Raw genomic sequence first — 16,136 nt, forward strand, 5'->3', positions numbered from 1 at the left:
TCTTTCGACAGATATATGTTTGTGCATGTGTAAGCACGCATATTTGTGCGCACGTGTGAAAGAGAGAGAGAGAGAGAGAGAGCTAGCGAGAGAGAGAGCTAGCGAGAGAGAGAGAGCTAGCGAGAGAGAGAGAGAGAGAGTATGTGTGTATGTGTGTGCGTGTGTGCGTGTGTGTGAGAGTGGTACATCATATATATAAGTACTTTTCTTTGTATGTATGCATATATCAATAAATGCATGTGCATGTATATACAGGGGTTGGACAAAATAATGGAAACACCTAGCATCATAGTATCATAAATTTGAAATATTTATAAAACCGTCAAAAGCTTGCTTCTTTTTATGTTTTTTGATTTATTATTAGTGTTGCTTAATATGTTTTGCTAAAATTGTTGTTTCTTTTCAGACATCATCAGAAAAAGGTAATTAAAATTCATTAAAATGACAGATCGATTGGACTTTCAAAGAGGTCAAATTGTTGGTGCTCTTATGACTGGCGCTAGCGTAACGAAAACAGCCGAAATGTTTGGTGTATCAAGAAGTACTATCTTGAACGTAATGACGGCCTCTGAGAAAGAGGGAAAAACCTCCTTGTCAAAACAAAACTCCGGAAGAAACCAAAACTTTTAGAAAGGGACCATCGGATCCTTATGCGAATTGTTAGAAAGGATCACGAAAGTATAGCTCTCAAAATTACTACAGACCTTTATGACAACCTCGAGAACCTCCACAAAAACTGTTCGCCGGGAGCTGCAGAAATTCGGATTTCACGGGAGGGCTGCAATCAGAAGACCACTAATTTCAAAAACAAATGTTGCAATGCATTTAGAGTGGAGTAAAAACCTGCAGAATTGGTCCCCCAGAGCAGGGTAAGAATGTTACTTCCTCGAACGAGTCCTTATTTACCTTATTTCCGACCACCGGCCGAGTATACGTGTGGAGACAGCCAAAAGAAGCATTTGACCCAGACTGCCTTCTTCCAATTGTTAAACATAGAGGAGGATCTGTAATGATCTGGAGTCTATATCTTGGAAATCCGCCGGCCCAATGGTTTCCCTTCATGGCAGAATTAATATTCAAGACTATTTAAGCATTTTATCTAATCAAATTCATCCTACGGTTGCAGAACTGTTTCCGGGGGAAAATGCAATCTTTCAGGACAATAACGCACCAACTCACACAGCTGAAGTTGTTACTCAATGGCAAGAGAACATTCTAGTGAAGTTGAAAATCTTATCTGGCCACCATAATCCAAAGATCTCTATATTATTGAATATTTATGGTGCATTTTAGAAAAACAAGTAAGGAGTCGATACCCTTCGCCATCATCACTACAAGAGCTGGAGAGTATTTTAGTTGAAGAATGGACAAAAAATCCTTTGGAAGCAATTCAAACTTTGCACGAGTCCATAGCTCGTAGAATTTAAGCTGTAATTACTGCAAAGGCGGTCCTATCCCATATTAAAACAAATTTGTTTAAAATTTTAAGGTGCCTCCATCATTTTGTCCAATCCCTGTATTTGTGTGTATGAGTAATTGTGTGGATGCGTGTGCACTCATTTGTATTACATTTTGCATTTTTATTTTGATATCACCTTATTCTCTACTGCATTGTTATAAAGCTGAAAATACCTACTTTGTTTAGAAGGCAAGAAAATTACATAAGAGAGAAGTAAACAAACTATGGCCAAATAATACGATACTCTACCAATTCAGTCCTGAAATGAGTGAGTAAACATTTCCATTATATTTGACTCATATGATTATAGTGAAGTGGGGGAAAGTATACTTTATGAAACACTAAAAAATTAAAGTAGAGTCAAAGGAACGGTGAAAAGAATATCACAAATAGTATTTTTTGATGATTAATACTATTGTGTCTTATTCTCGGTAAATAATGGAAGTAACCTGAAACAATTTTATGCATTATATTCTTATATATATATGTATAAGTATGTATATATATGTATGTATATATGTGTATATATGTATATAAATATGTATGTACATATGCATATATATATATATGTATGTGTATATATATGTATATATATATATATATGTATATATATATATATATATATATATATATTATATATATATATATATATATATATATATATATGTATATATATATATAATAATAATAATATGAGGGAGTATTATTCCAAACTTACAGGGAAAAATTCAATTTAGAAATACTAAATCAAATTTCACAAAATATAATATATATATATATATATATATAAATTAGAAAAAAACACCTTTTATCAATTCAAAAATTAAATTATACCATTTAGAAAAATTACATATTACAGAAAGATAAAACATATAACAATGATTAAATAATGTGCAAAAAAGTAAATAAAACGTATATATTTGGTAGAATAACGATACGTGTTTCGTGGATATATTTTAGAAATGATAATAGTAATAATAATAATATTAGTAAAATCACTTCAATATATATATAACCACTCTTCAAGTTAAAGAAAAAAACAATAAATAATTAATTAGATAAATTAATATATATACGTAAATAATCTTGTAAAATACGAAATATCTTAAATATATTCTTGTTTAAATAAAAAGAAAAGAATAAAAAATAAGATACAATTAATTAAAATATTTAAACGAATTTATATATATATATAAATAAAATACAAAATATACATTAAGTGAAAACTAAATACTATAGTGCTCGGTCAATCTGGTTGGGGGTGATTATTTCTATCGTGTTCAGTCTGAGGCGATGAAATGCTATCTGAAACATTAGTTTCTTCACCCTTAGGACAATTATACTTATCCAGATATTCGATGAATTCTGCATTGGGCTAATTGTCGCCACCTTATACTATTATCAATTTCCTCGGATACCATTTTCACCCAATAAATATGTATGTATGTATGTTGTTTTTAATACTACAGGGTATATTTGAGGTAGATTTACTTGATAGTTTTTTTTCCAGATCCACCGATCGAGTAAGGGATCTTCTGAAGGCTGCGTCAGTTTCGTTAAGACATACATGCATACATACATAAATATATGTGTATGTGAACGTATGTGTTTGTACCTGTGTGTTTTACCGTTTGTGCTCACATTTAAAATTACTGTATATATACTATCTGTAATATTTACTTTTCTCTTAAAGCTAAAAGGGAAAAAGCAGCTGTCCAATATGCCTCGCACCAGTACACGTATTTATCTTGTATTCGTTTTGTTAACATGAATACATCAGATGGCAAAGCAATAAAGGCCAAAATGAAACACCAAGGATCAGTTTTGTTTAAAGGAGGAAGGTAAATGAACATTTTCTCTTCTGTTATGACATTTGAAAGCATTTCACCTGGAATATTATCTATAACACGACATATACCTATGCAGCCTACGATTGGTTTAGGCATAAGCTAAATAAGCTATAACTTAGAGTCTCAAAGGCCACAAAATAATTGAAAGGCATATCCACTTTTAATATTTGCGAAACCTTCTTATAAAATTTTTAACAAAGAGCATTGCATCTAATCAAGTTTAAATCTGATACAGAATTAATTCTATAAAACATAACATATAATATAGAACATACATACTTTAAACAATGTGTACTGTGCTAAAATATAAGTGGTTAATGAAGACTTTCCTGAGTGATGTGTCAATTTTTAATTGCCTCATCACTTTGATTTGCTTCATACCCATCAATTTCGTGCCTTTACTTAAGAAACGTATGTAACGAGTCATATATACATAGTTATCGACACCATTATATTGCTTCTTTCGCAACGAATTGAACTACTTCGGTTAGCAATAAAACAAAATACAGAAAATGATCCACTGGATCCTTTGGTGAGTCAAAAATGATTTGCTGGCAGAAGCGTATATTTGCATCACAATGCACCTCTTTACAACCCAGGAAAGGAAATTCTGTACAACCTATAATCGATCGAAACCTATTCATAAACTCGACACAACCATAACACATTTCAGTTTTGCAATGCTTGTTCATTTGACAGCTTTTTTTAATAGCTTTAGTTAAGTCACTTACTGAGCATTTCCGTAGCATTGAAAATCTGTTTGGGTCTTTTACGTATGAAACCAGAATAAAAAATAGGAAAATTTTAAAGTAACAAATTTAGAATAGGTTTTTATGATTAGAATGACAGAAAGTGTCAGTTTCTATAACATTTTAGTTCATCTAAGATTGTTGCAGTTGATGTTTAGCTTCAACAGCTACAATATGACACTAGGATAAACGTAGGCGGCAAAAGAATCTTGAAAGACGAAGCCCTGACAAAACAGTGTTATAATAGGAGGAGAAACCGAACGGGTGACGAAGGAATGAGTTATATGCATGACGGGTGGGTGCTATAGAATGTCTAACTACGTGTGGTGTGAGACCTGTTGCTGGGTGTGAAATTTTATCGCGTAAGCGCTTACAGATAAAGGAATTTTCATCTGACGTTCTTTCTTTTTATTATTTGATGGTGGTTATTGCTGGTGCTGGTTAAAAATTCTGGAAGCAGAGGATTTATTTCCATCCATCCGACTTGTTCTGGCGGTTAAGGCTGGGTGTCTTCTTCCTAATGAAGTGTTCCTTAGTGATTCTGAAGTTGACTGCGTCCATCCCCGTTGCCAGTATACGGGTGGAGAAATCCCCGTCATATTGTTGGTGGTGTTGGAACACGGCACTGGGTGATGTGGCCTTGTGGAAATGGTCCTTCACTCTGAGGTGAAATTGTCTTCTGGCTGAATCTAAGTATGTCTCCCTGCAAAAACACGTCAGTTGGTACACCATGCGAAATTCAAAACACAACCGGACGCTGTCCGCCGGTTGTATTGTTGTGATTGGACAGTGATTTAGACAACATGTGTCCGGTGTGTTATGATGTGTGAGAGATAGTGTACAGAGAGAGACAGGGTGGGGCTGAGTGAGAGAGAGAGAGGGAGGAGAGCTATTTGTCGAGAAAAAGCAAGTTCTAAGGTGCATTCTTTGACGTTTATGGAAGTACATTGTCAGGGCTTGTGGCTTTCTTGTTTTGGAATGACTAAAGATCTTTTGATACATAGCGTGGTCGTGAAACTGGTGGAACGGAGAAGTCAAGTTTTAGTGGCATTTAACCGTGTGCGTCCAAATGTGAATTTGGATGCATATCAGACAGCAAAACTTGAAGCTTTCTCCGCGTGATTACTGGAGTGGCCGGTAATATATTTTGAGTAAACCAGAAGAATCTACTGCAGCTGGAATGAAGAACACGTGCAGGTTGTGCGGTGCAGGAATGCATAATTTGCCGTACAGATGACAGTCTAACATAAATTACATTAGTAGTTAAATGCCATTTAACATAAATTACAATAGTAGTTAAATACTAATTAATTAATGTGTTTTTCTGGATATTGCAGACAGTGTTTTTTGCCGGACTGCTGTAAACCATATGGGGGATTACTGGTTATGGGATATGTTTGTGTAAGGTGTAATAAAACGTATTCAAGGAGATGGGTTTGGTCACCTGCTTAGCTGTCTCAGGTAACAGGGGTTAACAGACAAATATCTGGATAACATACCTTTATATTTCCTCATATCAAAAAATGGATTCTTATTAACCCTTAAATTGACGAATTCATTCTTTTACTTCAAAGTAAAAACTGCTTTGCACAGATCGGCTTTTTCAATAGTCAAAGATCAGCTCGCTGTTGTAGTGCGGTAAGTATCAATAAATTCTTTTAATTTTGGGATTTTAAGGTTTTATTGTAATAATTAGAAACTTCTAAGAGAAAAGAATGTAATCCATAGTATTTTAGAAATAGATTGATGTGTGACTTGGAGGGGCTGCTAAAACAACTTGCTAAGAATAAAATGTTGAAATTGCTGCTTTTATAAGAGGACTGAAGACTCGTGTATTCATATATCCTCATGACAGTTTATGAAGACTTGTAAAGCTTATAGGACATTTATAAGTCTTATAAAACATTTATAAGTCTTATAAGACATTTATAGAAATGTCTTCCTTGCCTCAAGGAAGACATTTCTAGCATATTTTGTATGGCAGTTGGATTAGAAAAAAAACATAACTGACGAGATGTTTGGTAAACTAAATATACTGTGATATTTACTCTCGCAAATAGAATAAGAATAGTTTTGAAATCTATATTCTCTAAGTTAGGGTGTGATAAAAAATAAAGACATCTGGCACCTAATATAATAATAAAATATAGTCCATCAACTGTATATTTTGAAGTTTCCTAGACAGAGCTGATTCAAGAAAATACTTATATTTACTTTCTGTTGTTCATGTCCAAGGCTGTAATTCCCAACGGACAAACTTACCAAGTTCTAAGTAGATAACTAGCAATATTTACTACACCAATGTAAGCAGCTGCTTACATACTTTAAATATTATTGGAGTTTTAGTTGGATGGAAGGGATTCTGAATACTTTCCCAGTCTAGTTGAAACTGATGTGATTAATGTTTACCTTGAGTACTAGAAATTGATGGTTACAGGACAAAAACAGGATAAAGAAAAAAAAAGAAAATAAAACTGGTGGGAAGAGAATTACAGAGGGCTGAAGTACTAGGAAAGACGGGTTGTCTCTGTTTTCAGTGCTTAGTTTACTTCTTCTCATAGGGAAGTTTATTTGTAATAGACTGGCGCTTTATCCAGCAGAAGATGTGATTTCGATTCGCTTAACGCCATAGAAGTGCTACACATACACAGTGCACTGTGAAGTTTGTGAACAAACAAATAGTCAGATGCTATAATTTAATGATTTTTGAATGAAAATGTTGGATTTTCTAGAAGGGAAAAATTAGCATTCTTGATAAAAATATCTATTCTATATTCTCGCTCTACTGAACTAAATAATATATCCATAAGGTTTTAACCCGAACAATAAGTAAAGACAAATGGAAACAGAGACAAAGATATTGCATATATAGCTTTGTAGGCGACAAAAAAATAAATAAAATGAATCGACTTGATTCTTAATATTGTGTTGGGATTTCATCAAAAAATTCTTGTTCTTTTTTTCTCCCAGGAAACATGTTTACACGAGCTCGGTCATATTCTTGGTCTTGCACACGAACATAAGCGAAAAGACAGAGATAATTATATTCGAGTGAAGTTCGGAAATATTCAAAGTGGTAAGTAAGAGTCTTATAATATTCTGCTTGTCATTACGTTACTTAGCCCGTCGGTAGCGCTTTCACGTGATTAGAGAAAAAGAGGAAGAAAGAAAAGAGGGATGGAGAAAAAGAGAGGGAGAAGCGTCCATGACGTGAGGTAGAGAGAATGTAATTGTAACGCCTTGAAGTGATTAGTTGAAAGGAGAGAGAGGAGAAAGAAAAAGGAGGAAAAGAGGATAAGGCGAAGGGTGAAACAGAAAGAGAGAGAGAAAAAAGAGCGTCCACGACGTGTGGTAAGGGGAACGTAATATTTATACCTATTGGATCTTGTTTATCTGTCCACGACAGGATTTTTTTTCAATTTGGCTGCAATTATTTTCTCTACCTTCATCCCCAGGATGGAGCAATAATTTAGTTGAAATTAAGGAACGCATTCAGTTATGAGATCAGGAGATAACTCATGAAATGCTTCAAAATGTGTATCGCAACGCTAAAGATAGATTTGAAAATTGCAGGGATACAGGCGAAGCACATGTTGAAAATTAAAAAAAAGTTTTGACATGAGATTTATAAAGCTATTTGTTTTGGTATCATTATTAAATAACTAGCAGTATCGCCCGGCGTTGCTCAGGTTTGTTTCGACCCTTTAGAATTGGAATTTTTTAAAAGTAAAACTTTTGCATTATGTAGCTAGTTATTCTCTTTAAGTGAAGATTTTTGTGGTTGAAATACACCGAGAAATGGTGACACAGCAGTAAAAAAAAAGCACCTTTTTGATGTAAATTATTTTTTGTGTTAAAATGGTCCGATTTGAATTTTTTCTTCTACGGAAAGAAGAGCAAGCCTTCTTCTATCATACTCTCAATTTTGGTCAACTTGCGCCGCAGGGTCTCGGAGGAGACAGTGTTAGTTGAAGGCTACCAAACCTGCCATACATAGACAACTTCAGCTTTATATATAGAGAGATAAACATAAAACTTTTGATAAGAGACGATCAGACGTATGCGGATATTGCGAACTGTAGATATCAGATATTTGAACTCAGAACGTAGAGGGAAAAGCTGAATATCTCAAGAGGTTTAACCTACTGTTCGACCTCGTCTGTGACTGGACAACATTAATTGCTGCTTGTAATAACCATTGCTAACATAGGTAGTAATTGATTAATAATTTCATTTATCGACCCTTCCTTATAATACTTGTTTTTCTTTTAGAATTTCGAAACAGGATGTTATCTGAAAACACACATGATAAGAGTGATTTCGACTTCCAATCTGTGATGCTTTATGGGCCATTGGTAAGAATGTTTCTATTTATGGTAATTTAAAATATTTATACATTTGCAACTAGGAAATGATCGGATGCATCCTGTATTTATCTATCAACGCCCAAGTCTATGTTACTATTGGCAATAGGCTTTTCGTTACACTTTTGGAAAAGGTACTTCATTATACAAGTCTTAGTTTAAACAGCTGCTGGAAATCCGTTCCAACTACTTTTGGGAAAGCTACCTGTTAGAACATGTAATTAACGCTATAGTGTACTAAATAAACCAAGTACAACTTTGTGAGGCGTTTGTTATTTCCAGAATTAAACCATAAATATATTAAATTCCAACAATTCGCAGGGAATAATGTAAAACAACCAAAATTCTTGATTACTTCCAAGACATTTTTGTTGAATTCAAATGCAACTGCTAAAAACGTTTAACAACATATATATATATATATATATATATATATATATATATATATATATATATATATATATATATATATATGTGTGTGTGTGTGTGTGTGTGTATGATATATATATATATATATATATGGCGCAGGAGTGGCTGTGTGGTAAGTAGCTTGCTAACCAACCACATGGTTCTGGGTTCAGTCCCTCTGCCTGGCATCTTGGGCAAGTGTCTTCTGCTATAGCCCCGGGCCGACCAATGCCTTGTGAGTGGATTTGGTAGACGGAAACTGAAAGAAGCCTGTCGTATATATGTATATATATATATATATATATATATATATGTATGTATGTGTGTGTGTGTTTGTCCCTCTAGCATTGTTTGACAACCGATGCTGGTGTGTTTACGTCCCCGTCACTTAGCGGTTCGGCAAAAAGAGACCGATAGAATAAGTACTGGGCTTACAAAAAGAATAAGTCCCGGGGTCGAGTTGCTCGACTAAAGGCGGTGCTCCAGCATGGCCGCAGTCAAATGACTGAAACAAGTAAAAGAGTAAAAGAGTAAAAGAATGTATGTATGTGTGTGTGTGTGTGTGTGTGTGTGTGTGTGCGTGTGTGATATTGATAATGCTGTCATTTTTGAGCGATTTTAACACAAAATTCTTATTTTCTTCTAATTGCGCGGAGCTTTTTCTCAGCAGCAGATAGATTTTACGATATATGTGTATTTGTTTAGCAAAGCAATTTCGATTCGTTTCGGAAGTGAGGCGAGAATACCATACTGATGAATAGAAAATCCGCAAAAAAAATCGATACATGCCTTTTTGTACACTTCCGGGCCGATTATGTTTCGCCTAGGTTTGTAGTATACTGTGTTACTTTTTTTTAACACAATACGTCTTTAAAGAGACCTTTCCTGAACGAAATACCGCAGTTTAAAAGCCATTAGCAACACACATGCATTATATGATACTGGTAATGTTATATTTAATGTAGAAATTGAACGTACAAGTAGATGTGCGACTATTGCTGTTATGTTTTGAGCTCCTAATAGATTTTCATAATCCGGTTTGCTTTCTGGATAGTTATTACTTAACTTCTATACTGAGCAGTATTACCAGTTACGAGCTACAGACCAAATGTAGGAAAATAAGGATAAATCTAAGTTAACACATACTTAGATTTATCCTTATTTTCCTGTATTTACTCTGTAGCTCGTAACTGGTAATACTACTCAGTACAGAAGTAACAACTATCCAGAAACCGGATTATAGAAATCTACTAGCAGTATAGCCCGGCGTTGCTCGGGTTTGTTTTCTTATAGGGATTTTCATAGAAAAAAAGCACCTTTTTGATGTAAATAATGTTTGGTCTTAACATGAACCGATTTGAATTTTTTCTTCTACGGAATGAAGAGCAAGCCTTCTTCTATTATACTCTCAATTTTGGTCAACTTGCGCCGCAGGGTCTCGGAGGAGATAGTGTTAGTTGAAGGCTACCAATCCTGCCACACACAGACAACTTCAGCTTTATATATAAAGATTAGGATCTCAAAACATAACAACAATAGTCGTACATCTACTTGTATGTTCAATTCCTACAATATATATATATATAAACATTACCAGTATCACATACTTAATGTATGTGGGTAGATAAAATCATTCTTACCACACGAGCCCGCGCGTATGTATGTGTATGTATACTCATACAATGTATATACAATATATATATTATATATATTTATATAAAATATCTATTTATTATATCTTGATACTTTTCTCACCAGGCATTTTCACAGGAAAATAAATATATTTATCAAATTCTTGATCCCGATCAGCTCTATTTAATCGATTACCACAAAACGTTGAGCCACTACGATGCTCAAGACATCAATAACTTATACAACTGTCGCAGTAGGTATAATTATAATGTACTTCATCATGTATTTCATCACGTATTATGTATTTCATCGTGAATAATAAGACATGGCTTTCTTTTCTCGACTTCTAACTCATTATACGACAGTTTCTATGTAGTACTGCTTCTGCATGGGGGACGTTGCTGCGGTTGCACACACTGACCTATCAGAGATATAAAGGCGGCGAGCTGGCAGAAACGTTAGCACGCCGGGCGAAATGCTTAGAGGTATTTCGTCTGCCGTTACGTTCTGAGTTCAAATTCCACCGAGGTCGACTTTGCCTTTCATCCTTTCGGGGTCGATAAATTAAGTACCAGTTACGCACTGGGGTCGATATAATCGCCTTAATCCGTTTGTCTGTCCTTGCTTGTCCCCTCTGTATGTTGCCCCTTGTGAGCAGTAAAGAAATAAGACTATAGCCTCATCAGCTTTGCTGGTCTTAGAGGGTTTGTGAAAATTAGTGAAAGGTATTCTAGACTAAACTATCTATCTATCTATATCTATCTATCTATATCTATCTATCTATCTATCTATCTATCTATCTATCTATCTATCTATCTATCTATCTATCTATCTATCTGTCTGTCTGTCTATCTGTCTGTCTGTCTGTCTGTCTGTCTGACTGACTGTCTGTCTGTCTGTCTGTCTGTCTATCTATCTGTTTGTCTGTCTGTCTGTCTATATGTCTGTCTGTCCGTCTGTCCGTTTGTCTGTCTATCTGTTCGTCTGTATGTCACTGTAAATATGCACCAGGACGTAGAAACATTCGGTTTGGTGTCCTAGGGTGCAGTAAACCCACTGGGAATGCGAAACCTCTGGTCTTTTTCAAGACATTCCCCTATAAGAAGGCAACTCGGCTATAAAAGCCCGCTGCTCTGTTGAGCCGGATATCTTGCACATTGCTTGTCTCTGTGCTTCTTGGTATTGCTAGTCGTAGTCATTGTGATGTTGTTCAAGCCGCACTCGACTGAAAGCCCTAGCATGGGCATTGCTGATACATGTCAGCGATGGTCATGTTCGTCTGACGAGTGGACAGCCATCGTGTTTGCAAGTGTATAAATTTTGAATGCGTGAATGAATCAATCCATCGATCACTCTCTATATCTTTTTGAAAATCTCTATAACGTTGAATGTAAGCTGCATCCGGGTCAGGACCTCATAAATCAGGTGACGTACATGACTTAAATAATCTGATCAGATTTAAGTTACTGTCAACTTTTTGTCTGATGAGTCATCAAATTACAAAGCATATCGTTCTTTTGATTAAAACAGGCTTTGAACGAGATAAGATATATTCGATTTGTGAATTCATGCGTCCCTTAATGTACTGAATTCACATTTTACCGTTGAAGGCGTTATCTTTCATTCCTCTGGTGTTGAAGAAATAAAGGACAAATCAAAGTATTCGATTAAACTATTTACAGTGTTTACAACATTTGTGGGTCGGATGGAGGAAGATATCTTCCAATAGGAGACCTGATCCGATTGTTTGCTACAGAATGGACTCTGTTGAAGGTATCCAAGGCGCTTGATGGTATTGTTAAAGCGGGGACCAGATTAACTCTATCACCCAAGTAAGGCATGGTGGAGTTTCATCTGAAACTGCAATGGGCCGGAACAGGTACCTCAAGGCATTTCTTCTCGTATTCTAACTTTTAAAGAATTCTACTACCATAGATTGGTAGTTATAGATCCTAGAATGAGAAAAGACAAATTATTCTGGATGGGATTTGAAATTATTTCGCAAAGTACAGGAAACTTATCTCAAGATGGTTTCAATTTTCTGTCAGTTCGAAGCCAGACATTAATCATATTGGTAATTATCGATAATTGATCTGCCTTATGATGAAACACGCACACGTATATGCACATACGCATAAAAAACACGAGCACAAACTCAACATAAACAACGAATAGAAACACTACACACACACACACACGCAAACATACAGCCTCACACATACATACACAGACACACTCTTACACGCACATATATATTTCTAATCTATTGTATTTTACAGGACAGCAGTGTCGTTATTTCAGACATAAATGTCGCAATGATGGGTTTGTTGTGATGATCGGTGGTATTTGCAAGTGCTTCTGTCCCACCGGCTTAGACCCTGCTACTTACTGCACTAAAATATACAGACCAGGTTTGTTGAAATATATTTCAATATTATGTTCCTGTTGTCAGAAAACACTTTGTTAATACTATGTTTCATTTGAAAATGTTAATAAAACTTATTTTTCACCACGGTATACACAGTATATACAATGCAATAAACCATGTGTTTAGCCTAGATGGTACTATGTATGTGGAGGTATACTTTTGTACACGGCGGTATATATATATATATATATATATATATATATATATATATATATGAAGAGAACGACCTTCTCCGGAAGGCAAAAGAAGAATATTTCATAAGATTTCTGAGTCCGAAACTAAACTGGAAATAGTCAACAACAATTTTACTGGAAACGACTTTCACTATATGTAATATACGTGCTTGAAAACGTTAAGAACTGAAAGCGCTTGCACATCTATAAAAGCAAACACCACACAGATTTTGTGAAATCTCCTTTCAAGGATTAGTGCATTTCAACTATCTAAAACGGTTCTTTTCTCAATCTTAACTCTTTGAGAAAAAAATCTTCTCTCCAAATATTATAACTGTATCAAGGAATTTCCCAAGCACTTCAAGTATGTCAATCTCTCTCTCTCTCTCTCTCTCTTTCTATATATATATATATATATATATATATATATATATATATATATATATATACATATAGGGGGAGAGTTCACGAAAAAACAAAAGACGAAGACAGGTGGTGTATAAAACAAACAGATGTGTTAGTATAACGCTTAGGGAACTGAAAAAGTCTTTTACATTTCGAGCCTACGCTCTTCTACAGAAAGGAACACAGAAAAGAAACAAGGAGAGAAAAATGCGTGTAGTGGCTACCGATCTATCTATCATATATATATATATATATATATATATATATATATATATATGCGGTGTTCCGACATGGCCACAGTCTTTGGGCTGAAACGTATTAAAGATTATATGTGATTGCGAGGTATGCTGCAACTGTTACATACGCACATTTACACATGTATTCATTATATTATTTATTGTTTTACTTTATTGTTTTAAGATGTCTCTGAAGAAAAGGATAACTCTTTGACCTATCTCCCTGGAGACAATAACTAATGACCTTCCTTACTCTTACTTTTGAACATACACCAATGTAGATTATATCGCAAACATGTGCTATTCATACGCAACTTAAACGCACGTTGTATGTTAAAGTTGTGTATGAGATGATTTCAGTTTCATTTTCTTTAACATTATTAAACACCCTTACTAATCACGTTTATGAAACAAACTAAGCAACAGAAGAGCCCACTATGCAGATGCCTGGATTGCTGGAAATAGCTAGATATCTCTTGAAGGAAACTCTATCACATCAGCGTCTTAAAAAACCAATGGCACATCGGAAAGTGTATTCCTAGTCGCACAAGAAAATGGAATAGTCACAGCTGGAACGTTACATAAATTATAAAATAAAAATAAATGCGCCTTTTTAAAGCCTACCCAGGCTTATGGGCCCAGTTTCCGGGTTTCTATGGCGTATGTGCTCCACAGCTGGACGGGACGCCAGTCCATCGCAGCGTTACTCATTTTTGCCAGCTGAGTGAAATGAAGTATTTTGCTCAAGAACACAACGCGTCGCCCGGTCCAGGAATCGAAACCACAATCTTACGATCAAGATGCTGACACCCTAACCACTAAGCTACGCGCCTCTACTACATAAATTATAGGTAAGTTCAAATGGAAATAATCTGAATCTGAATCTGAATCTGAAGAAGAAGAAGAAGAAGAAGAAGAAGAAGAAGAAGAAGAAGAAGAAGAAGAAGAAGAAGAAGAAGAAGAGAAGAAGAAGAAGAAGAAAAACAACAACAATAACAACGACAGCAGCTGTTGTTGGTCAAAAGGTGCAAATGACTATGATTACTTTTGTGTACTTCATTTTATCGCTCAAGATAATGATAGTTTTTTTTTGTTATTAGACACGTTTTACGTTTAAAAATGCCATAACATTCTATAATAATTCTATACTAATATTTTCTTTGCAATTTTTGAACTCAGATGAATCTTGGGTCGACTGGCCGGCTGGAAGTTATGCTTTACCCAGAGCCGGATCAAAATGTCCGGGGAAGAAATGGGTTAAATTAAATACTAAGCATTACATAAATGGCTTCGTAGAGAAAGGAAAAGCTTCGCATTCATCTCAGTTCTTTTTCGAGGGTCACAGCCGCGAAGTGTTCTGTTTGTTTAATGAATCTAAAGGCAATAACCACTGGGAAGCTGGATCCTATTGTCTAATGAAGAATGGACCTTGTCCAAACAGTAAGTGTTAATTATTAAGTAAGGGTTAATGTTAAGCATAAGTCATAGATAATTGAGTAGTTGTTTCATATTAAAAGCTTTACAATAAGTCATTCGTATAATTATTTTTGAACTTTGTTCAAATTTTATTGCATGCACAATGAGTGCAAGGATTAACAGAAGATATAAAATATGCACCTATCAACTATATCCACTAAAATTGACAAAAAACTTTATAGGCTAACCAGGGAGCATCTTAGGTGGTCGCTCGATTTGCTAGAAATACCTATTTCTTTATTACCCACAAGGGGCTAAACACAGAGCGGACAAACAAGGACAGACATAGGTATTAAGTCGATTACATCGACCCCAGTGCGTAACTGGTACTTAATTTATCGACCCCGAAAGGATGAAAGGCAAAGTCGACCTCGGCGGAATTTGAACTCACAACGTAACGCAGACGAAATACCGCTAAGCATTTCGCCCGGCGTGCTAACGTTTCTGCCAGCTCTCCGCCTTATTTGCAAGAAATATCGGTTTCATTCCACCCAGATCGCACAATAAGTAAGATAGCTATAGCTATACTCTGTTCTAAAATTAGATGGCAATGTCATGGTTGAAACATTTCGGTCTATAAGCTGGCTTGATTTGAGCTGACACGGAACTACACGGTAATAGTAACAATAGCAACGACGTAAACACGTTCCTAACAAAATTGAAATTGACGTCTGTCTCTGTCAATTGTGCTGATTTGCTCGAAGTCACAAAATATAAAGGAAATGGACTAGATACTGTAGTGTCCTTGACATTCTTCAAAAGGGCAACAGACGCAAAAATGAAGTCATGGTCTCAACTAGGATCGCTGTAGTCATAGCGAGTAGGAAGTTTGGCTTTTACTCCACTGTTCCTATTAACGAATATTGGTTTCAAATTTTGGTACAAGGCCAGCAAGTTTGGGAAAGCGGCTAATTCGATTACATCGATACCAGTGTTCAGTTGATAGTTATTTTATC

General features: G+C 35.3%; 1 protein-coding gene across 1 annotated transcript in view; it reads left to right on the forward strand.

The window, feature by feature from the left end:
* LOC118767724 overlaps window positions 1–16,136 on the forward strand; it is an 88,326-nt gene that overhangs the window by 11,903 nt on the left and 60,287 nt on the right. The window contains exons 3-10 of the mRNA XM_036512753.1: window positions 1,646–1,727; window positions 3,153–3,300; window positions 5,633–5,696; window positions 7,029–7,134; window positions 8,331–8,413; window positions 10,589–10,715; window positions 12,742–12,873; window positions 14,884–15,144. Coding sequence (XP_036368646.1) covers window positions 1,646–1,727; window positions 3,153–3,300; window positions 5,633–5,696; window positions 7,029–7,134; window positions 8,331–8,413; window positions 10,589–10,715; window positions 12,742–12,873; window positions 14,884–15,144 — 1,003 coding nt within the window. The remainder of the gene's footprint in view (window positions 1–1,645; window positions 1,728–3,152; window positions 3,301–5,632; window positions 5,697–7,028; window positions 7,135–8,330; window positions 8,414–10,588; window positions 10,716–12,741; window positions 12,874–14,883; window positions 15,145–16,136) is intronic.

Source organism: Octopus sinensis, linkage group LG2 (assembly GCF_006345805.1).
Source record: "Octopus sinensis linkage group LG2, ASM634580v1, whole genome shotgun sequence".
In the NCBI taxonomy this organism is placed as follows: domain Eukaryota; kingdom Metazoa; phylum Mollusca; class Cephalopoda; order Octopoda; family Octopodidae; genus Octopus; species Octopus sinensis.